Source organism: Pteropus medius, unplaced genomic scaffold (assembly GCF_902729225.1).
Source record: "Pteropus medius unplaced genomic scaffold, Ma_sr-lr_union100, whole genome shotgun sequence".
NCBI lineage: Eukaryota > Metazoa > Chordata > Mammalia > Chiroptera > Pteropodidae > Pteropus > Pteropus medius.
Window position 1 is genome coordinate 37,936,138 of NW_024354875.1, and position 24,159 is coordinate 37,960,296.

Genomic DNA, 24,159 nt, shown 5'->3' on the forward strand with positions numbered 1-24,159 from the left:
AGAAAGAAAGAAAGAAAGAAAGAAAGAAAGAAAGAAAGAAAGAAAGAAAGAAAAAGAAAAATGACGCACGAGAAGGCACATAGATTTCTGTCTCCTCTGCCCAATTCTTATTTAGGACTTTTTCCCCTTTTCTGATTTTCTCAACTTTAAGCACCTAGGATCTTTCCATTAACAGTGATGTAAATGTATTATCCTGCCAGGGATATTTGCCTTTTAATTCCTTTTCTAGCCATGTAATAATAACAAACATTATAATAACAGCAACTTAGATTTACAGAGCTCTTATTATGTGCCAGAAACTATGCTAAAGAATTATCTTGTGTAGTCTCCACCATCACATGAGGCAGATACCATAATTATCTTCCTTTGGCAAATGAAGAGTCTGAGGCTTTGAGAGATTTAATAACTTGTCACCCTCGATTTTTTAGGTCTGAAGCCATGATTGAAATTCAGGCAGGAGTCTCTCCCTACCCTATTTTCTGCTAATGGGACACTGATCAGGGGTGATCGGTATTGTGTTTGGCACTGCTATAGAGTGTGAGGTTTGAGAAGAAAGGATGAGTGTTTCTAGAATTTTGCTGCCTGTAAGGTATGTCAAACTTGGTGCTTAAATAAAAGTCTCCTGGAAAAATGAGTCTTGGTTTTTATCTTTTTGACCAATTTATGCCCTTATTAAGATAAGCTCATTTCTTCTTGTGCAACTTCAGGAAAGCCATAAATAAAAATTGGAGCTATCCTGTCTTCTTTCCCCATTGTAACTGTTGGGCTTGCATGCACGCACGCATGCACGCGCACACGCACACACACACACACACACACACACACACACACACACACACACACACGCAGAAATTTCTGGGAATACTTAGAGATTAACTTAGCTGGTGACAGTCATCATTTGCACCTGTCCTTGATTTACTGCACAGAGGACATCAACTACTAAACCCTTGTGATTTAGGGCTTTCTGGAAGTTTGGCAAACTTTTAACTGTGATATTATCAAATTATAGTTGTACAAATGAATGACTATTTTTCATCCCTTCTTTTTCAATACTGAATTTATGGAAAAGAATATATGGTCTCATTAGAACTTCAAATATTCATGAAATGACATATTTAAAAGTGATAGCTATGTCATTGAAGAGCAATATTTCTCTGAAGTTCCTTCAGAAATAGCTTTGCCTTTTATATTTAAATACTCTGACCACATGACTGTATATTACTGTTTTACTTTTCTCAAATCCTTAAGAATTTAAATAAAACAAAACAGACATAACTATCACAAAGACAAATTTCTTTTCTCAAAGATCAAGAAATATAAACAATTGCATATTGTTGGCAACATTAGCTCAACCACACAACTTTGTACTGTTTTGGATTTCAAATCAGAAGGCTCAATAAAAATAAGCCACATGGAACATTACACTGGGATTGCACGCTACCGTGAGACCTGAATTTTAGTATCTGGAATGTGTAAAAGCTGTGACTTGTCATACTGACACTGCTTTTCCTACCCAGAGCACCCTGACAGGGAGTCCGCTTGAATGCCATCATTGCCACTGAAAAGAAGACAAATGGTGTTTCATTCTCTCGATAGGCTGTTGATTCAACCAAGAACCATATGTTTGCAAAGGTGCTTCTCCACGAATCTCCCGCTCATTACTAAAACCACACAATGGCTGTGTGTTGCAAACAAAATCAGTGGCACCCCCATTCTACTAGGATAGCACTATTCCACCAGAAAATTAATCAGTCATTCATAACTGGAATAATGGCTAAAATAACACAACAAATACTTAAAATAATACTTCACATTATATCTAAGTCTCAGACCAAATAAAGCTATTATTATTATTACTACTACTATTTTATCAAAATGCAGTAAGCTTTTAAATATTTGAAGCTGGCTGACAATTAACAGTACCTGATTGCTGCAGAAATTAAGTCGGATCCCAGGATGCCTTTCCAATCCCTCCCTAGTGGTAGTTAATATTCCCTAGTGGTAGTGGAGTCGGCCCAGAGATTTGAAGCAGCCAATCAGAGTAGAGCACAGATTAGACTATCCCATTCTCCCTTGTTTTGTTTTAAATGGATTTAGAAAGCTGGATATATTTGACTCAAATTCCATATAGTCAGGCCCTCTTGGAAAAGCTCTGGGATTCATTCAAACAGGAATTTTATATTCCATTGATAAAAAAGGATGGTTAGAGTAAGGAAAAAAATACTATGTGATCTATTTTGAAGATCTATTTCCAATAGTTTTCTTTCTTTTCTCTTTCTCTTTTGAGAAATTCCATTTTGGTTTTATTTTTGGAAGAATAAAAAGAATCATTGATAGGATGCTAAAAGATTTGTGTTTCTGCCATAAAATAATGTCCTTTTTCTAGACCACTCTGATAGTAAATGATGTAGCCTTTTTAGAGGTTAACTGTTTCATATCAACTTAGACATTTCTGTCCTTGAGAATTTTTGTTCCTTTCTAACACACCACACATTTATAAATACATGATTTTCAGTTTACATAAAAACTTTATTTTCTTGAAAATTGATTCATTTAACAAACATTTATTAAATGGCTATCCTGTATTGTTTTAGGAACTGGACATATACAATGGAGAAAAGGCCTTCAAAAATACAACATTTTAGTTGGGAAGACCTATGTATCTAAAATAATAAGGTATTTTCAGTGTTTTAAGTACCATGAAAAAAATTAAAACAGGAGAATGGGAATGAAACAATATTTTAGTATGGATAACTCCTAAAAACATTTTGGTTGTCTTGATACAACTGTGATTCAGACACTTTTACATGTAAATCATACTAAATATGTAAAAATAAGAACACTATCCATGATTTAGGGAAGTGGATACAGAATTTGGAATGATACAGCTTGTAACAACTGTAGAGTAAATGGGACATGCTCTTCAGCTTTCAAAGTGAGATCTCTGCAGAAGATTTTCTTCAACTATAAAGTCCCAAGACAACAACTGGATCTCAGAGCCACCACTCTCATCATATCCCCAAGGAGAAAAGGAAACTAAAGAGATCTTCATTTTGGAATTTCTCTATAAATGAGCGCTAAGTGCCAGATGTGTCTCATCTGGAGACCTGCCTAGTGGGTTTCCGAACAATGTGATTGGCTTGGTGCTTAGCAAATAGCAAAATGACTGGGAGTTATCTCTTTTGTTTTTTTAATAAGTACATATCTTGTCCAAGATATAACAGCTTTTTATAAAGATATTACAAAAAAATAATGTTTTTCATTTCTAACACTTTTAAAACTTTTAAGAGTAATCAAATGGTAAAGCAAAAAGCTAAAAGAAAATGAATGGGTGGTTTTGCCATCTCTCTTTAGTGGAAAACCAGTTTAACATTTTTGACAGATTATTTTTAAATCGTTCTGAGTGGCAAGAATAATTTTTAAGTTCTTTTTCAGACAGTAGTTCTTTCGTTAATGGGAAGTGCCATAAGATTAGACCTGTACACCTTACTGAAGTTGAATGTCTAACTCTGACAGTAGATTCTTGTATGTAATAAATATGGTCAGTACAAATGTAAAATGTTCCATTTTCCTGGCTGCCTCCACATGCCTGGTGATTTTCCATGCTGCCAGGGATCAAGAATGATGCAGCAGAGCTGTAGTTACGCTGCTGGGTAATTTAAGAAGCCACATCAAAGAGCACTTCAAAAGTTCAGTTTAGCAAATAAGACTTTCAGCTTATGTCAGCAATGGTTATGAGACTTAATTGAAGGTCCATTCATACCTCACTGCATGGACACACACATATCCAGTAATGTTTTGAGTGTTGACGTTCCTATTTCAACATTAGATATATAAACTGAAGAACTGAAATTTAATTACATATGTACCATAGTCAGGTTTTAAAATGCATCTAAGATCTAATTCGTTAATGTGATATATTAAAAGGAGACCAGTGTATCCTTAACCCTAACTGCAACTGCTCCTTTCAATGTAGGTAAAAAGCACTAAGGTAGTCTGCTAAATTATGTTTCCTAAGAAAACCCAGTGCTTTTCTTTCTTTCTTTCTTTCTTTTCTTTTTCTTTTTTCTTTTCTTTTCCTTCCTTCCTTCTTCCTTCCTTCCTTCCTTCCTTCCTTCCTTCCTTCCTTCCTTCCTTCCTTCCTTCCTTCCTTCCTTCCTTCCTTTTCCTTCTTGCCTTCCTTCCTTCCTTTCTTCCTTCCTTTCTTTCTTTTCTTTCTTTTTTCATTCTTAAATAAGTAAATGCTTAGATGTGACTGGAAAGAATTAGGAAAAAGATGTATTTTTCCATCAGAATACAAAGAAAGTTCTTGAAAGGGTTTTCATATTATCAATTTTTGATGTTCCTAAAACTAAAATAATACTTGACCAATGAATATATACAGATTTGAAAGAGCTATAACATTTGTCAATGACAAGGTAACAAAAAGTTCATATAAAATTGTTAAATGCCCTTCTGAGGAAAAATGAAAAAAGTTACAAAATTTTTAAGAAAAATAAAAACTACCCAGAATCTTTTAGGGAATTAATGCAAATTTAGCTCTGTTATGAATTTTAATAGCACAGAAGAAGAAACAAAATTATGACAAATATTATTAATATTATTTTGTCTGTGGAAAAGTTACTATCCTTAAAGTATTTATACTTTATATTTATCAATGAGGTGTAGTCATATTTCAGAAAAATAAACAGCCCAAGGCATACATAGTTGACAATAAACTATATCACCCCCCGACCACCCTCCTCCAAAAAAAAAACACCAGCAAAGCTAGTCAAAGTACACTATTCAGAGTTTAGGGAACAAGAACTGGATTTGCCAAGAGAATCTAAAATAAATGACTCAAACGCTTCCTATGTTATTTAGTATTGTGCCTCCTCAGGGTAAAATAAAACAAGAAATGAATCATTTCTGGGATATAGACTGAAGAATCATTTTTCAAAAGATGTATAAAATACTAAATAAGATTCATTTGAGGATAGGTCATGAGAAGTGATTATTCTACAGTACATTGAAACAAGGCATTCATTACGAAGTTTGAAAGGACAGGCTAATACCTAAGATAGAAGCTAGTCACCTAGACTTGAAAACAAACCCCAAAACTATCTCCAAGATTAAATTTCCATAACATGAAATTCACTGCTGAAAATAAGTTTGAGATATATTTTTTAAAAAAGAATTTTTTATTCTTTAGAAGGAAAAAAAATGGCATACAAGTTACTAGGCTACTTGCCGATGTTTATGAATGTAATTTTTTAAAATTATTGGTGCTAAGTCTCCAAATTTAAGTAAGGATATGTTTTCCTGTTTTCTGGTAAACAGGCTAGAAAATATTACAAGAGCTTTCTAAGAATATTACAATGAGCTTTCTTGATTTAAAAATCAATACACTTCATCAACAGCCAAATGCATTAACTGACATTCTTTCAAAACCATTCTGTTAAAGCTAAGTTGGAAAGACTGCTCAGTAACTAATCAGATATATCCTGATGCTGAGGCAGGACAGGTCTGTGGCACAAATTAAAAAGGTATAAGATGAAAAGAAAACTCCACCTGTAGGAAGAAGTACAAAATTGGAAACCTAGGCCTTTTGGGATGTATCCTTAATTCAAACCTAAAATGAAGTGGTTCCCCCCCGCCCCCCCCAAATGGAGGACAACTCATCTCTTACACTAGGAAAAAACCTGACAGTGGAGGACTGACAAGGCTCCATGCAAGGCGACAAATCTGCAATGCTCCAATCCTAAATATCTTGGGCTCTTATTCCCTATGCCACATTCTCATTACGCAGTGGTAAAACGTCAGGAATCATCTATGTTTTCAAACTGTTTTTTTTTTCTTTTTTTAGTTTGAGCCCCCATACCTTCTCTCAACCTTATACCAAAACAATCCTAACTAATAATTCATTACACTAAAACACTGAAAACAGTTCCAGTTAAAGCAAGTAGCTCAGGCCCCAGATCCACTATGCTGATTTAGGTTCAACTTCCTCACTTGAAAATGAGAACAGATTTGGAGAATTTTAATAACTTACTTGAGCCTCTTCAGCTAAGACCAAAACCCAGATCTCCTGCTATGTTGTCAGATTTGTGAATAAAAATCATTTTTTAGAATAAATATATGCCAAACACTGCATAGGATATTCTTATACTAAAAATGATTTGTTATTTATCTGAAATTTATCTTTAACTGGTATCTTGCATTTTCACTGCCCCCTAGCCTCCCCACCCCTGTCCCCATGAAATGATAGCATGGCTATACCAATGTTGATTCTACTGGTGCTCCTCCTTCTTGCAGGCTCACCTGTCACACTTAATATTTTAGGACTTTAATTAGGAAAGTGACCCCTGAGTGGTTTTGTTAGACAGGTGATATCAAAAATATTTTATGTTATATATTCATCTTGCTATTGCCTTTTTGTATGGATGTATATGTATATACATATAAATATTAGCACGTAGTACATATTAACTCTTCTCAGCAAAAAACCATTTTGGTCTCAGTCTGCATTTATTTTATGCAAAATGTGTCATACTTGTAAAGTAAAATAGAGAGCTTTAATAAAGTGCCTTCTTCTGCTGTCTGCAGTGATAATTGCTTTATTGAATAAGGATCTGTTAATGGTATACATCTTGACATTTAACATTTATCCATTTGATTTATAATTATTTTTATGCAGTTGCAAGGAAGCTATAGCTCAAACTCAAAGTAGTTTAAACTTTATGTCTTCCTTTTCTTTTGAATTTGTAAGGAAATGTAGTCTCTTATGGGTAAAACTACTTAGTCCACCAAATTTATTTCAAATTTATTTCAAAAAACTTATTTCTGCATCTATATGTTCTGAATAGAGCAACACATGTAAGAGAGAAATCAATACAGTAAATGAAATCGTACAGTTAAAAATGTATCTAATTTGTTTACTTTTTGTCCATGGATATGATGCCAAGATTTCCTAGTCAAGCAATGGAGAAAAACCTATATGAACTACAAGTTGTTATAACACAAAATTCTTCAGTAACATTCATGACACTTAATATTATGAAGCAAAAGTCATTTGTATTTATAATCTATCTATTCCTTATGAAAATTTTTAGAAACTTTTCTGAATTATACTGTTTTCCATACTGAAATTCTGCCTATCTGAATTTCAGAATTATGACTGGCGCTTCAAAGTCTTCACAAATGCTCATTTGACATTTTTATTCACTTTTCTGTCTTCTCCAACCTCTAACACTTTTACAAAAATGGGACAAATTCCTATGTCTAACAACATGAGAAGTTGATGTCACTTTAATTTAAAAGATTTCATGTAATTAGTAATAAACCACCAAGTTCCTGCCTCACAACAGAACAATACTATAATAACAATTGTTGGCAGTTATCAAACCACCTCAGTTCGATTGGCCTACTGAATCTGGGGTTAAAAGCTGGCCTCTGGAAATCAATCATGCTCTCAGCAGAGAAGAGTATTTCAGTGATATGAAGGCTGAAATGGAGACTATAATCTTTTGTGATTACCCTTGAGGCTGAAGCAAACGCAAAAAGGAGTCTATGAATTGCTGATAATTTCCTATGATGACTGATTCCCAGGAAATTCTGATATTACCCTTGCTCTGTAACAAAATGATGGTCCCCCAGAAGTGTAACTTCAAAGAACTCCACATCTGGGTGTCTCAGTGCTTCTTTAGAAGCTACTCACCTTTTAAATGGGCCAGGCCTGTGAGGCAGCTGCTTTCTCTCTCTAAAGACAATGGAGTGTCTGATTGCACAAGGAGTGAAGAGCTATGTGCTACAGGCTGTCTTCCTGGAAAGTTTTTTATGAAGAAACTGATTTAAAATGTATCTGTTTTAAAACTTTTTTTCCTCCACAGAAGTCTAAAGATACATATATTTCTCTGCTCTTCCTAGGAGGTATGGAGCTATGAATATCTTAGCTTGTATAATTTTTAAAGTTTTATTTAGGCTGATATCTGTATTCTGTCGAAAAATACTTTACATTCATATGTACATACCCTTAATGTCTATATAATATTTTGAAATAGAATACAAAACTACTAATCTTTTTTGAGAAGCATCAAATTTACAGTTAGATGCCATAGCTCAGGGTACAAGTTAAGTGGGTACTTCTTGTATGATTGACAATTTAAATTCAGGAAAAAAGGAGGAGGAAGGATAAAGGGAGATCTGAAACGGTCAAGGCAAAAGAATTTTTATAATAAATTTTCATTATCTGTACACGAAGGATAATTCAATACATTGACTACTGTGACTGAGTTTGAAATATCTTCTAAAATTGTCATTCTAACCAATGTTGATTTGAGAATACGGTTTGAGAATACGGTTCTATGTTTGGAAGTTGATAGTATTTTAAAAATATAACAGAAAACATCAGTATGTCTTAGGAGTCACTGACAACATGTCCTAGGTACACAGCTCTCATGTTCAAAATACCTTCATACATAGCTTTTAAAGTCTAAGTATCATTGAAAGTAAATAGGGAAAATATAATCCAACCAAACTGGTTGTGGTTATTCTGAACCTCCATTCTATATACCTTCTCCTCAACACTCCAAGTTCAGTTGCAGCCCCTCAAGATTGCTTTCAGGTAGTCAGGTGATTCTGATCTTTAAGTATGCCCTGCTTTTCTCTGATTCAGCTAACATAAATTGAGCACCTACTAAGTACTAGGCATGGCTACTTTAAAGTGTATATTTCTTAAATTCAAGAACCAGGTCTTAGCCATATGTATATCCTTAGCATCTACCTTAATTAGGATTGCTCTAATGCACACAGGCAGTCCCAGTGATAAACATAACTTGGTTTATTTAAAGTAATTGATTAAGAAGAAGAGATCAAAGAGATAGAAATAGTCATAAAATCTTAATGTTATTTATAAGAATAGAGTTTGCTGTTTTAGGAGTTCTTTCATGAATATTTTCTCATTTGATACCTACGGGTATTTTAAATGATTAAAAATAGTGTGGTGATATGTTATACAATTATGTTTTTTTCAGACACAAAATTTCAGAAATTTTCTAAATATTCAGTTATAGCCTTAATTCTCCATAAACATAATACACTCAAATATTCAAGATGTAACGGTATATCATCCTAGTTTTAAATGGTATTATCATCCTAGTTTTAAATGAGAAAAATTAGAGTTAAGTGGCTTTCTAAAGATCAAAGAAAATGAGTCCAGAGATGGGTCCTTTGACTCCTGGTTAAGTGCTCTTTCCTTATGCACTGAAGCAGATGGCTCTATCCACTTCTCCCCTCCACTCTGGTTCCTGCTTTCCCACGTGGCATGAAGCGAAGTCAAGGTCAGGTTGGACTGCTGAGGCTTACTTTGGGACAAGTCAATCGGAGTTACTTCTCTGAGAGAGAATACTCCAAGTGGCTGTTGGGAGGAGGTGGGATATGACCAATGAATGAGTGATGAAATAAATTAATGTCACCAACTTGTTTAAAAGGGGAGTGTACTTCAAGAGTTGAAACCTAAGTATATGTCATGTGATAGTGGCTATTAGTAATCATTTTGGCATCTAATCACTTTACCTCATTTTGGGAAACAGAGACTTTTGGGGTTTGATTATATTATTATGACAATGAACCATTTACCTATTATGGAAGTTTGGTGTCTACATGAGGAAAACAAAAAAATTAGACCCGGACACATATTTTTAATTGTTGGAGACCTTCTGTATAACTCTAATTATTTAAATAATAAGCCTGTGAAAGAGATAAGATATATTGTCTACATACCACTCTGATCTAGAAACTGTTTACAATAAGGAAAACAAGTATGAGACTGACGAGAAAAATCTATCTTCTAAATAGAATACACTGCAAAGGAGAGTATTTCAACCTGACTTTAGGAGCCACAAAGATTTACTGGGTACTTAAAAAAATATGTCCCACATGAATAACCTGTGAGTAATACACACATTTAAATTTAGGATATGGTAGGGTAGAGACCAGTTCTTGCTTGTGTGATATTTAACTGTTTGCCTTTTCTGTGGCAGAGCTATCTACTGAAAGAAATTAGAAGATTAGATTATATTCTTCAATCTTCTGATCTGCAAATAGGGACAACAATGATACATATAGCCTATTTCATATATGGATATATTAAGAGAATTAATTGTAGAATGTCTTTAAAATATGCTAAAGCCCTTAATATTAGAATTCCACAAAATAAGGTATTATTCATATAATTTATGTTTATGCATCTTATTTCAAGCATCAGAACATAGAAAGGAGAGCAGGAAAACCTAAACTGACAGCTAAGTCTTTGAAAAAAGTATTTTTCCAAGATTCCTACTGGAATCTTGAATGTTGAAAATTCACAGATTGCTAAGTAGCACTCCAATTCATCTTTAGCACTCTCAATGGCAACTGTAAAAGTGAAGGCACTGAAATATTCCAAAACATGTTTTTCCCTCCCCAAAAGAGATTTGAGACTTAATTCTGAATATAAAAATCCAGAGGGAGGGGAAAGAAAATGGTCTGTGCTATCAGATGTGTTCCCAAGCTTTTGATAAAAGTTTCTGAGGGAACAATACCATCCATTAATGTTTATAGAGCAACCAACTTAGAAATACTTTTCCTAAGCTGGAGAGAATGTTCTGTACAATAATATTTTGCTACTTTTTATATTAAGCTTTCCTGCTTTACCACAGGTACATAAAAACTTGTTCACTGAGAGAACCTAAGAGCAAGATTGTTGTTGGTTTGTCATCTTTTAATTAACTGAAGATCTCTTAAAAATATGATAAAATTTTTTTAAGAGGGCCTGACATAGCCACTTTTTCCAAGTTGACTGTACTCTTGAAAAATGTTGACCTGGGACAGCACCAAGACTAAAGATCTGTCTTGCCAGAAAATCTGATGTACCCTCCAAGTACACATAATCCTTGAAACTCTAGCGCTGAAGATGAAGCCCCAAAGCCGTGTGAGGTTGAGACTAGGATAATGAAAGGGACATGGCAAGAGGACATAGAATTGTGGGACTACGGATGTCCCCTTCCTCAGACTCCTGAAACCTACATTCTCTTATCCCATAAGGGCCGTTAAGGTCTTAATCTAATGTTTCTTGGCAGCTTTAGTCAACTGAATTGGCTATTATTCACCATGAGCAGAATCTTCTATTATATTATGGTGAAGAGGAGGAAGTAACTTCTAAGACAGTGAGCAGCTTCCATCTTATTCACTATAACCCCTCTTTAGCCCAACAGGCTCGTGTACACATTCAGCAAGTGGTTATGAATGAATGTCTTTTCCTAGGCACCCAGAACAAATAATTTAATTAGGGAGAGAGAACATACATAACCACACATTATATACATAAAAACATTATAAATGATATTTACGAATTCTAAAGATGCTTCAAGATTGAGTAAAGAAAAGGGGGATTTGAATAAGTCTTTAGTAGATACATCTTAAGACTCGTGAAAAAGGCAATGGACATGAGTTAAATTTAAAAAAGATGTTTGTTTAACGAAATCCAGTAAGTTTCAAGTGTACAATTCAACAGTAAGTCATATATATTTTGCATTGTATATTCACCGCCCATAGTTAGATTTCTTTCTGTCACCACATATTCGACATCTTTTACTCTAACTACCTCCCCCGTTAAAAATTGTCACCATAATAAAAATAATAATAAAAAATAAAAAATAAAGTTTGGTCAAGGAAAAAAAATAAAAATGTACTTTTTTTTTCCTAAGAAAAAATATTTTTTTAAATATAAAGAATGTTTGGGGTTTGAAGGGGAGAGGGAGACAATAGTGTAGATGTATTTTTTTCCTCTCAGTGCACATGTTTGCATAATTTTTCTGTCTTTTTAATAGGGATGTAAAAATAGAAATGTAAAAACTTATAGTCAGGAATCTATAATTAAATATTTACACAAAATCTTTGTTAGTTTTGTACTATATTTCAAAGATTTTCTATGCCTATTTTTTTTTTCCTAATGATCTGGGCAGTGTTGCTATTGACTTATTTAACTGCAATAATAGGCCATTCTCCTCTTTCCATTTAAAGTAAATTTGAATAACCATGGAAAATTTCAACATGACATATTTTACATATATACATTTCCTTAGAACATATAAAATAATGTTACCTACCCTTCAATATATTTTAAGCATATCAGAAAAATAAAAATTCAACCATATTCGCTTTTTTATTTGACTGAGATAAACGTGTCATTTCAAGTAGCTGGACACACTAGTATCCTAAAAAATATGGGATATATAACTTTTTAATGACAGCATAGCATTACTAGAGTGAAAAAGAAGACTCAACGGCAAAAATTCACATCTGAGGTGCATTAGCAGAGATAAAATATTTTACTTAAATTAAAAATCAAATAAAACAAAAATATGTATCTAAATATTTAAATAAAAACTTCACTAAATAGATAAAGGTATTAAAGGGAGGTGAAAAAAAATCAAAATTAAATGTCCTAGCTTACTTCAGGTTTCCCTACAAGAACACTTCATGGGAAACATAGCATGAATTAGCAGCAAAATAAATGTTATATTGACTCCCAATTTATTAATTTTGCACCTCCTGGATAAATATATTATTAATTCTACTGCAAGAAAAGAAAAATTTAAAAGTTCATTGATGTTATCAAACTATAAATGACCCAGAATCTCAAAAAATCCAGAATGATAAAGTAAATGGTAAACATATAGATCACAGCTTGTCATGGATGATTCTAATATAATGATTTGGGTTTTATACTTTAAAAATTATCTTTATTCTGTCGCACATATTTGTTCACATCAATAAAAATAATTTTAAGGTAGGCAGCAAAAATCACATTATTTTTCACAAAAATAAGATTGTTGAGCCTCTTGCAATAAAGCAGCAGTGACCTCCACTGTGCTTGTGTTTTCATGGAGCAATAGCAAAAACATGACAGGACTGACAAAGATATTTGAAATAAACAGGCATGGAAAACACCTGCCAATCTTCAGAGAAGCTGACAGGTGACTGTGGTCTCAAGGCAGCTCTTGATTATAGCTATAGCTATGAAGAGTCTAACAAATACATCTGTGCATATACTCAATATGTAGCTGTTAAAAAGAAACGACCTACTTATCATCTCACACAATATATACACTGCATATATGTCTTAGTCTGCTTAGGCTGACATAACAAAATACCATAGACTAGGTGGCTTAAATAATAGAAATTTATTTTATTATAGTTCTGGAGGCTGGAAGTCCAATATTAGGATGCAAGCACAGTCAGGTTCTAGCGAGAGCTCTCTACTAGGCTTTCAAATGGCTGCCTTCTCACCAAGTTCTTATGTGGTGGAATGAGGGAAAGCTGTCTGGGGTCTCTTCTTATGAGGGGACTAATCCCATTTTAAGGTCCCCATCCTCATGACCTCATTTAATCCTAATTATCTCTCAAGGCTCCATCTCTAAATACCTTCACCTGGGTATTAGGACTTCTGTTTATGAATTTGGAGAGGAGAATATGAACATTCAGTCCTTACAGTATATATGTATATGTGCCTTCTGCAACACTTATTATATTAAGTTGATACTCTCTATTACAGTAAGTATACGATTCCATTCTTAAGAAGTATCTTCTTAAGGAGACTTTAACATCAACTATTATCCCATTTGATAAACACCAAGTATTAAACACCAAGTATTATCCCAGTTGAACAAAGACATAAATTGGATCCACAGTAAAGGAAATGGTAGATTCTAATAGGAGAAACAATTGTATATATTTTGGAAGTTACTCAAGCATTATGTACAATAATTAAAGGATGACCATGAAGCAAGTGGCAAATTTAAACTAAAGTGAAACACAAAATAATGAAATTAGCTCTATTAGCATACAAAAAAATCATTCTTTCTCGAACACTATAAAGTTCAGTAACTATTTTCACTTTGCCTGTATTTCTTGGTTTTTATTATCTTGCCTTTTCTAGTCTATTTATTCTATTTCTTATGCGTCTCTTGGGCCCTGGAGTAATTTTGTTTTATTTATTTTGTTTATCTTCTTTCCAAAATCCAGAACTCTTTAGTGCATACACCATGTTTTCATTAAAATTCAATAACTAATGACTTTGTTTTTTAACTAAATGCTCTTAAGACTAGGGCTTAGGATAAGGAATGTAGTAGATACTTGCAGTTTCCACACTATCTATACAGAAAAAAAAACAGAACTATAGCTGGGGAGAAGTTTTAACTAATTATTGCACTTATATTAAGAAAAAGAACAACAGTTCCCAGGAAAACAAAAATAAAAGTAAACACCTAGGCCTATCATCTTATACTTAGAATAAACTCAGAAATGTTGGTATTCCCTTTGCTGGATGGGGGAGCATGAACATTCAAAATCAAGGAACTGGGGTCCTTTTTATTTGTCCTTTTCTCCCTCGCTCCCTTTCTTTCTTTCTTCCTTCAAAACAGTGTAATTGAGCACCTGTCAGAGACCAAGCACAAAAAGATAAATGAAATATACTCCTGTCCTCAAAGAAAGGATCTGACATTCCAGTGAAAAAGATAGGTAATGGGGTAAGTAGACTATGCTGTGACAACTACAATAATGGAGGTAGTCTGAGAGGACTTTGGAAATACAAAGAATGGACACTTAATTCAGACATGAAGAGTGACTTTCTTTGAGAGAGATTATATCTAAGTTGAGCCCTGAACAACAAATAGTTAAAGGTAGGGTAGCAGGGTTGGAAGTGAGCATTAGTGGGCAGCCAGGCAGAGAAGCTTATTAGGCCTTATATATAAAGGTCGAGATCTTTAAAAATTTGTTTTGTTTGCACAGTCTTTTACCTGTAAGTGGATCAAAACCGCCCCTCTTAAAGTACAACTGCTGAGGTGCTGAGTTAACATCATCTTTATCCAGACATGCATCTTTGACTTACAGCCCATCATAAATTACCAGTGCTTCAAACTCCATTTTCCCTAGCATGGCTCTTCACAACTCTGTTTGGTCAGTGTACTGAATTTTTTGTTTATTCTTCACATGTAAACACTGAGCAAGATTATGTCAGTTGTGGAGCAGAAGGCAAAACAGCCACTAAATGAATGTTCTGAGGTACATCTCTTCATTGCTTATAATTTAGTATAGAACAAGTACCTATTCTGTTTTGGAATATGACAGAATCTCGTTTCATTCTTCCTATATTTCTGATATAACATTATCAGACTCCAATATAAAAACAAGAGGAAACCATTACTTTACATGTATATTTTAAATCCTCTTAAAGAAAGTAGCAAAACTTCAAACTTCTAAAACATTCAGTAATAGTTTCAGAGTACAGTGTTCTCATTCTACCAATAATAATTATAAGTTAAAATATATTTCTTATGTTCACTAATATGATCCTTGATTAAAAATAAAGTGACTAAAGTAGGATTTGCCTTGGTTTTCAAAGAACAAGTGACTACTGAGTAGAATAGACTTTTAAAATTTTTTAACAAGAAATTTTAACTGTTTTTAAAATATATTCTGCTTCATAGATATTGTTTATAGAGCGGTCCATTTTATGCATTCAAAAAATCCTTTTCCTCTTTCCACTTACTTATTCTTCTGAAAATTGTCTACCACATTTCCAGAAAAGAGCACAAAAGATTTCTGATTGAGCTTTGTTCACATTGAATGAGGTAGGAAGTGACATGGACCAAAAAAGCCAAGGACACAGAAGAGCCAGAAAATGAGTTACGAAGTTAAAATATTGTAATTAAAGTCTTAGCTCTTCTTTTACTAACTTTCTTTCCTCCTCTAGACAATAGGGATAATAATCATGTTCTACTAAAATGTTCTAAAGTCTGAGTCCTTTGAAGAATGTAATATCACAAATATACAATAATCTAGTGTAATTATTAGTGATGTAAAAATGGTTTTTGAGGAAAATGTTGACAATGACTTTTGTAAAATTACCTTAGTAAATCTGTTAGGTGAATTGGACACTAGAATGGGAAAGCCTCTAGTAAAAGGATTACAGTACTTAAAACTGTAGTTCAGTGAAAAAAGTCATGTTACCCAATAATGATCCTATAAATTCATGTATTTATAAGATACTAGAGGGTTCTACTTGCAATGACTTAATTTTTAACACACTACCAAAAGTGTCCTGTCCAATAAATGCCTTGGATATAATAGTATAAAATGATTATTTCATAAAGTTCTTCGCTATATTTTTCGCCTTTACCAAAAAGTATTTTCATTTGAAAATTACAAATTGATTTTCTTCTAAGAAGGGAAAAAACTTTTATTACAAACAAAAAGGCAAGTTAGTGTATCTGTAAGCTCTACACAACATTATAAGCCATTATGAAACTATATCTTTATCTTTAAAAAAATCTTTATGAAAATATTCTTTGCATTTTTGTTTTACAGCCCTTAAGAACAGAGAGGTATATGTAAGGCATTTTAATAATTGAAAAAAGCGAATTAGAGAATTGTGCTAATCAGATGATCATAGCTATAAAAAGGCAACAGTTATTGGGTTCCTATTAGGTATATACATAACATAATTCTAGAAGAGGCCTGGAAGGACGCATACTAGCTGCTGACGGGCACTTTCCTCAAGCAAAAGGAATAAGCATGTTTGCAGGGGTAGGGAATGGTGAATTTCACATTTTGCTTTGAATGTTAATGGTTTATTTGAACCTTTGAAATAAGTATCTATGTAGTACTTGTGTTTAAAAAACACAGAGAGGTGAACCACAGTAGGAGCCATTGATGCCTACCCACATCATTAATGCTGCCCCTGACTGTAATTGGACTTGTGCAGTAAGCTACAAATGCTATCTTCCAAATGCATATTAATCAAAATACAAATACCTACTAAATGTTTCCATAAGTACATAACTTAGTTCAAAGATGTTTGGAATGTATCACTTGTGTTTCAACAGAGGCTTATTATAACATGCATGCTTGAATTCAAGCTCCCTGAGATATTATGACCTCTGAGGTGGTCACTCCTGATGGATTAGTGTAACCAGGTGTGATTTATCTTACTGAGTTGTTCCACTACACTAAAAATGATGCTCTCCTTTTAATGCCTTTTTTAAAAAACTAACTTGTGTTTGAAAAACCTAAAGACAAAAGCATTCAACCGTTTACTCGGTAAGTCAAGGCCAGTGCTATCTTTAAAACATTAGCTGATTCCCTAACCTCTAATTACCTTACCATGTTAAGCCACAACAGAAGGCCTGTCAGCAGATTTTATTTACAGCCCTTGAGGAAGGGCTTTTTTATTTCATACAGAAGATAACTTTGCAAAAGGAAACATTTTGGCAATACTTCAGATGCTCACTGTCTGGTGGTGTTGATAATACAATTCTTTTTCTTGATTATAGCAGCTTCTAAAATGCTGTGATACATATCATTTATGTACACCATCATGCCCCAATTGACAGTATTTATTGACTTAACAGACATAAATTATGCAGTCACCTCAAGTGTTTAACCTTTTCTCTTACTATAAGTTTAAAATCTGGCTGTGAAGCGATCTTATGCTAAATTCTATTATTGAAAGATGTCATACTCCACTGGGCACACCTGCAAAATGTCTTTCATTCACATAAAAGGTCAGCTGACCTGAATGAAGAACACTGGTAATTTTAGGTAATTTACTAATATTTATCATACATTTTAAAGGAAATGTCACAGTATCATGTAGAAACTAATATGTAGATTTAAAATAAAATTAGGTTTTTTTTTTTTTTTTTGCTAATAGAGCCAGATTCACATAATCCATAATAGCCTCCAAACAAAAATTCTTTTTGTATAAGAGTCTGTATCTAAAATACCTCCCAAATAAAAATGTACTCAGGGAGATAAAGCTTTTTTTTTCTTTGTACTGGTAGAGAAAAATCAATGTGGCTTATATCTCTAAAATTGTGTTGTTGAGAATATGAACAGCATCCCATAAATGATATGGGCTCTCAAGCCACGGAAAAAGTCTATCAAAATTGCCCAAAGCAAGAGGTGAAAAGTCACTCGTGGTAATACTTGTAAAATAAATATGCTGGCTATTGTTTGGACTAACTCCCATGGGTGAAGCTTTATCGTCTATAATATAGCTGAGCAGTGTAACCAATATATGGTCTAAAATTACACATTATGGAAACAGGCTACATTGACTGCCTATTCACAAAAGAGATTGAGGAGGACACAAATAAAATAAAAATGCATTTACTCACTGTGTTAAAATTTGGAAAAAGTCCAACAGCAGAACTACTGTCCACTGGAAAAGACATAAATGGTTTGATATCCAGTGAAGGCTGCATCATCAGGGTAGGTGTGCGCACAAGAGCAGGAAGGGTAGTAGTGTGGCATGTACTGCCTGCCAAGAACAAAGCAAATATAAATTTTAATCTCTTGCTCACATCCATCACCCTTCCCAACCTACGGTACAAAAACAAGTCTGCTGAGCTGCAACCTGCAAGCAAGAGAATTACTCTGGAAGTAAGCAAATGGCACAGGAGGGAAAAACACAATTTAAAAGGGTCTTCTTGTTCTTTGTCTAAGAAAGTGATGCAGAATGCTTCCCAAGGCAAAGGCCAAGGTTGCTCAGTCTCAGCTGAGATACATAGTACTCAGATCCTGCTGGCAGGTGGGACAGAATGAGATCATTCTGTTGTCTAACCCTTGTTTCCAACAAACCAAAAATGTAGGAGAGGAGAGGAGGAAACTCTTGAAGCCAGATACTCTTCACTATTCAGTTACTGGCTGACTGGTAGGCACGTTTTATGCAAATCAGAGAAAATTATAGGGTTTTTACAAGGGGAAGGAACCTTGGACTCGTACATTTACTGTCTGCTTCCAAGAAAGTTATGACACAATTTGTTCTCTACAAAAACAAACTGAAAGTTGCCCTTTACTTTGTAGAATAGGTAGTTTAGACATTGGATAATGAAAGAACCTAAAAGCGGTTATTACGACCTGGGTAAGCACAGGGTATTGGGGGACAGAAAGTTGGAACAAGAACTCAAACTTTCATCTTCACTTTTACTTCTAATGAGCCTCATATTATATTAGCAACTCTCCCTTTTAACAACCATATTGGCTGTCATCTCTTTAGATGTCTGGTTTAACCCATGTGTAGGAGATTTGAAGCACTCCTCTTCATTAACAAGCATTTTTCTTTACCTTGTAGCCTCCACATACTGCAGATAAGTAACTGTTGGTGCAGGTGGCGCTATGAAAGACAAGTTCTGACATGCCTTTTATGAAAAAAATAACAGCTTTATTGAGATATGTCACATACCAGATAATTCATCCACTTAAAGTGTACAATTCAATGGTTTTAGTATATTCACAGAGTTGTACAATCATCAACACAATTTTAGAATATGTCACAGCCCCTAAAAGAAACTCCATACCTATTAGCAGTCACTCCCCATTTCGTCGCAACACCCGCTAGTTCCTGGCAACCACTAATCTACTTTCTATCTCTATAGATTTGTCTATTTGGGGCATTTGATTTAAATGAAATCATACAATATGAGGTCTTTTGTGATTGTCTTCTTTCACTTGGCATAATGTTTTCAAAGTTCATCCATGTTGTCATATGAATCAGAATTTCATTCCTTTTCAGGTCTGGCTAATATTCCACTGAAGATGTACCACCTTTTGCTTATTCATTCATCAGTTGATGGGTTTTTGGAGTTGTTTGCATTTTTTGGCTACTATGAATAATGATGCTATGAAAATTTGTTTTTAAGTTTTATGTGGATGTATATTCTTAGTTCTCAGGTATATACCTAAGAGTGGAATTGGAGATTGTTAGGTCATATAGTCATCATATGGTTTAACCTTTTGAGAACCTCCAAATTATTTTTCAAAACAGCTGAATATTTTACATTAACATTAGGAGTGTATGAGGATTTTAATTTCTCCTGGCATGCCTATATAGGACATGCCTATACGAACAACAGTATGCCTGTGATACCCTTTGACTTCAAAGAGAAATGAATGGCATAGGAAAATGCTCCAACTATTAAAATTTTCCATCAACGTTCAGAATAATTAAAATTCCTATTTCAATGATATTTTTTGGTAATGATTTTCTGTAATAAACTCTGCATCATATTTCAAATCTTTCCAGAATATTATTGGCAATGGTGTTTAATAGACTGTCATACCTCATTTACATTGATCCTAAAAACAGAAAAACAGAGAAAGGCATATGAAGTATTTATCTGTAATGACAAATCTTCAGGTCAGCCTCATGCATTAGGGAATATAGACTAGGACTCAGCAAAAAGAGATTCAGCCAAAAGTATAGATCAAACAGTAATAGTTGTCTTTCTGATGCCAAAGTAAATACTCTGATCTCAGCCTGGCATTCACATAGGCACCCTGCATTTAATTATACATTATTCTTCTAATTAAGTAACATTATATTCATTGCTAATTTCAGAGCTGTAGATCCAAGATGATTTATTATAGCAATATGTCAAATGTTGCAGAGGTACTTACTAAAATATCTGTACTTTAAAAGCTTTGATTTAAAATCTTAGCAAAATTGAAAAAGCATATATTTCTTATTTTGGACTGATGGCCTTTTATAATTTACAATTATTATAACTGTTAAAAGTCTAATATAAAAAGTTTACAAAATGTATCTATTTAACCAGGCTAATGAACAAATGTATAATTATTTTGCCATCATGGGTCTCCCAAAGAAAAGCAAATTCTTTCTCTAAGGCACAATGATGGCTCTGTTAACTCCATGTAATACATGGCCCCTACCCACTAGGGCCTGGCAAGAGTCACTTTGTACTAACAAACTAACATCAAATAGAATGAAACATGGAACTTGAAAAACAGATTGCTCCATCAACAAAGGTCAGAATGCACAACAATCCCCCTTACCCAATCAAATCTGTATGCTAATAAAGACAAGGCTTGAGAGCTACTAAACTGCCACCAATCATTAGCATAAAAAAAACTTAGCAGCTGTTTACCATTTCATTAGCATTTTAATGACAGACAATTTACCATCTTAAACACAGACTGTTTTAAAGTACTTCTGAATAAATATAAACTATGCTTTCATCAATTCCCTCACCTTAATCTTGCTGTTTTCACTTTTAAAACTTGCTTTATAATATTGCCTCACCAAGGCTGATTGCTTCAAAGGAAGTTTTTGCAAATGGGAAATGAATGGGGATAAAGGGCTTTTTTTGCACAGGTTAGTTAGTGGTTTGATCTCTGTCACTTAACTCCAGATTTTGCTGCTGCAGCTACTACTGGTAAGCATTTCTCTTCAACCTTGGGATGCCCAAAAGTCATTGGAAGATACCAACAGAAATTTGGCCAAAATGCATTGCATCTTGCAAGAAAATCCTTAATTTTTCTAAAACTCACTGAGGAAAAAACAAAAGGTTGAAAATATAATGACCAGATATTTTAATACAAAGGTTGGTATAATGTACCCTTTACATTGCTATTCTCATGAAACAGGACTAACTTTCACCTTTTGCACCATTTGGCAATATTATGTAAGATACCTCTTCTTAGTTCTGTTTCAAAGTATAGGAGATAATCTTGTATATATCATAATAAATCAAGTCGTAATAGAGTTCCACTTTATTTGATCATAGGTTTTTTATATTACTTGATGTATATACATTTGTCAAACTTCCAGTATGAAAATTAAGTACACACACAGCATGCATACCCCAACAATCTACCAGTCACTGCTCGCTGTGGCAATTACACATGTCCATATATTGCATTCTTCCAGAAGAATGCAATTAACCCTCTTCCATAAATTTTACTTTAATGGTAAAATCTTAGTTGTATTCATCTACAGCTATGAAATGAATAATATGTGAAAGACAACTCACCACTATGATCACAAAGAAAACTATTACTTCAGCCAACTGCCTCTGTAACATAATAGGTGCCTTATTATGTCAACGGATTATGTCATAATCCATCACAACGAAATCTCATCTGAGGACCAGGTGACACTTGAAATTATTGCTTTAATCTTTGACCTTTAGAAATATAATCTTGAAGGTCTAGTTAGGTTATAGCTTTGAGGCTCTTCTTTATGTACCACAACACAAATAAAAGAACTCATTTGTAGAAAGAAGAGTATGCTAAAATCACAGAATGTCTGCTTGGAGAAGCATTTACAGGATGAGATCAAATCTGTGTATGTTCTATATCCTGCAGAAGTTGTTTCTCCTTATGCCATTATTATGTATGTCTGCTTTAGTGAGTACTGAAATAAAAAACTTAACATATTATAAAAATATATTAGGCAGAGACAATGTAAATTATAGAACTCCCAAAGATTTCTTTTAAAGAAATTTAAAAAGTGGCATTGCAGATTTTCTACCAAACTAAGTTTTCCCTTTTTATTGCTTTCCCAGTTTTGTTGTCTGTTATACTAAGAAACTTTCCCTTTTAACAGGACAATCACCAAACAGTATCTCTTCCATCCCTTCTTTCATTATTTCCATTCTTTTATCAGTCTGCCATGTGAAGAAAACAAATTTACCAAAAGACTACTGAACAAGTCCAGGAGAGGGGTATGTGCATAGGGGATGTGACTCATAAAGGGTTTTGCTTCTGAAAACGCCACACAATAATAACGAGATAACATTTTTAAAATGCATACTATGTGCCAGGCACTACCCTAAGCACATTACATGTGTGTATATATGTACTATCCTAAGAATGTTATGTGTATACATATGTATACACACATATAAGTATATAGACGTATTTGTATATTTCCACATATACGTATTATATATTTACAAGTATATATAAGTGTATATATATACTCACAGTAACCCATTAAACAAGGTTCTATTACTAGCTCCATTTTACAGATGGAAAACTGAGGCACCAAGCGGTTAAGCTTGTATGTAGAAGAGCCAGGATTCAAACTCAGGCAATTTGACTACTGAGTTCTACTCTTTACTACTATGCTATGGTCACCAAATTACACACCTAGAAACACTTCAGTTATATAGACATGTTCTCCAGCTACAGATAGGAATATTTCACCATCAAATTGAGATTTAAAATGCATCTCCTTTGTAACTTGGAATTAGTTGAAACTTTTGTTTGAACTTAATATTGTATCTGATAGTAAAGTAACTAAAATGTATAAGAATTTTTAATGCTGTATAATATGTGCTCCTGGAATATATTTACCTAAAAATAATCTTCCACAAATAGTGTTATTTAATTCAATAAATACCTATGGGGCACCGACTGTGCAAGGCACAGTGCTGACAGCTACAGGGATTACAAATAGAGTCAGACAGATTTTATTTTACTTACTAAAAGATGGTAAGAAAATAACAGCAACTATTACCATTTCATAAGATTCTACTCTATGACAGCTATGGTGCTAAGTGACTTGTGTCCCTTATTTTATTAAGTTATAATACAACTCTATGAAGTTTGTATTACTATCCACATTTTATGGATGAGAGATTAAGATCACTTGGTATGCAGTAGGGCCTGGGTCCACATTCCTGTTCATCTGACTCTAAACCTATACTATTATTTCATAAAGTAGGTTATATGTAAAATTGTTATGTGAAAAAGATTCTGTCATCAAATAAGGATAGAAAATACTGGCTTCAACAAAGTTTAAAGTTTTTCTTTTCTGTAAGACATCTTTGAGCTTTTAATGTACTAACAGACACTGCAGATGTCTAGGCAGATATAATTTCTGCCCTCATTTTCTTGTGCATGAATCAATCCTTTTATTTTCACAGAGCTTCTGGGACAACCATGACACTATGGCACATCCTTCAGGCAATACTCTCCTACACACATTAACAGAAGAAAGCTGATAACTTCCAGGCATACCACTTTCTTGTTGTGTGACCTTGGACAGTGATTATTTCTCTATACCTCTATTTTCTTTTCCATAAATTGGGGCATGTAAGAGTAGCTACATCATAGGACTTGTAGGAGAACGAATTGAGATTTTTCTATGAAAATGCTTCATCCTGTGCCTGACACATAGCAAGTGTTCATCAAGCTTCCGTTGCTGTAGTTATGAACTATTCCTACTCTCTTCTTCCACTATGCCATATCCCTGGAGAATGTAAATAGTTCAATCCATTACTAATTATAAAAGGCAGGATATTCAGGGGTCATGTATTATTAACAAAATGTTAA

The 24,159-nt window shown here is 33.8% G+C and overlaps 1 protein-coding gene across 7 annotated transcripts in view; it reads right to left on the reverse strand.

Annotated features, from left to right (window-relative positions):
• Positions 1–24,159, reverse strand: part of ZNF385B (zinc finger protein 385B) — a 344,341-nt gene that overhangs the window by 50,912 nt on the left and 269,270 nt on the right. For 6 of the 7 annotated variants that reach the window (XM_039855975.1, XM_039855974.1, XM_039855976.1 and 3 more), the window contains one exon: positions 18,198–18,340. In XM_039855975.1, the coding sequence (XP_039711909.1) occupies positions 18,198–18,340 (143 nt within the window). Of the gene's footprint in view, positions 1–1,222; positions 1,230–5,566; positions 5,572–18,197; positions 18,341–24,159 lie in introns of those variants that run through there. The other variant, XM_039855980.1, reaches the window with a different exon arrangement.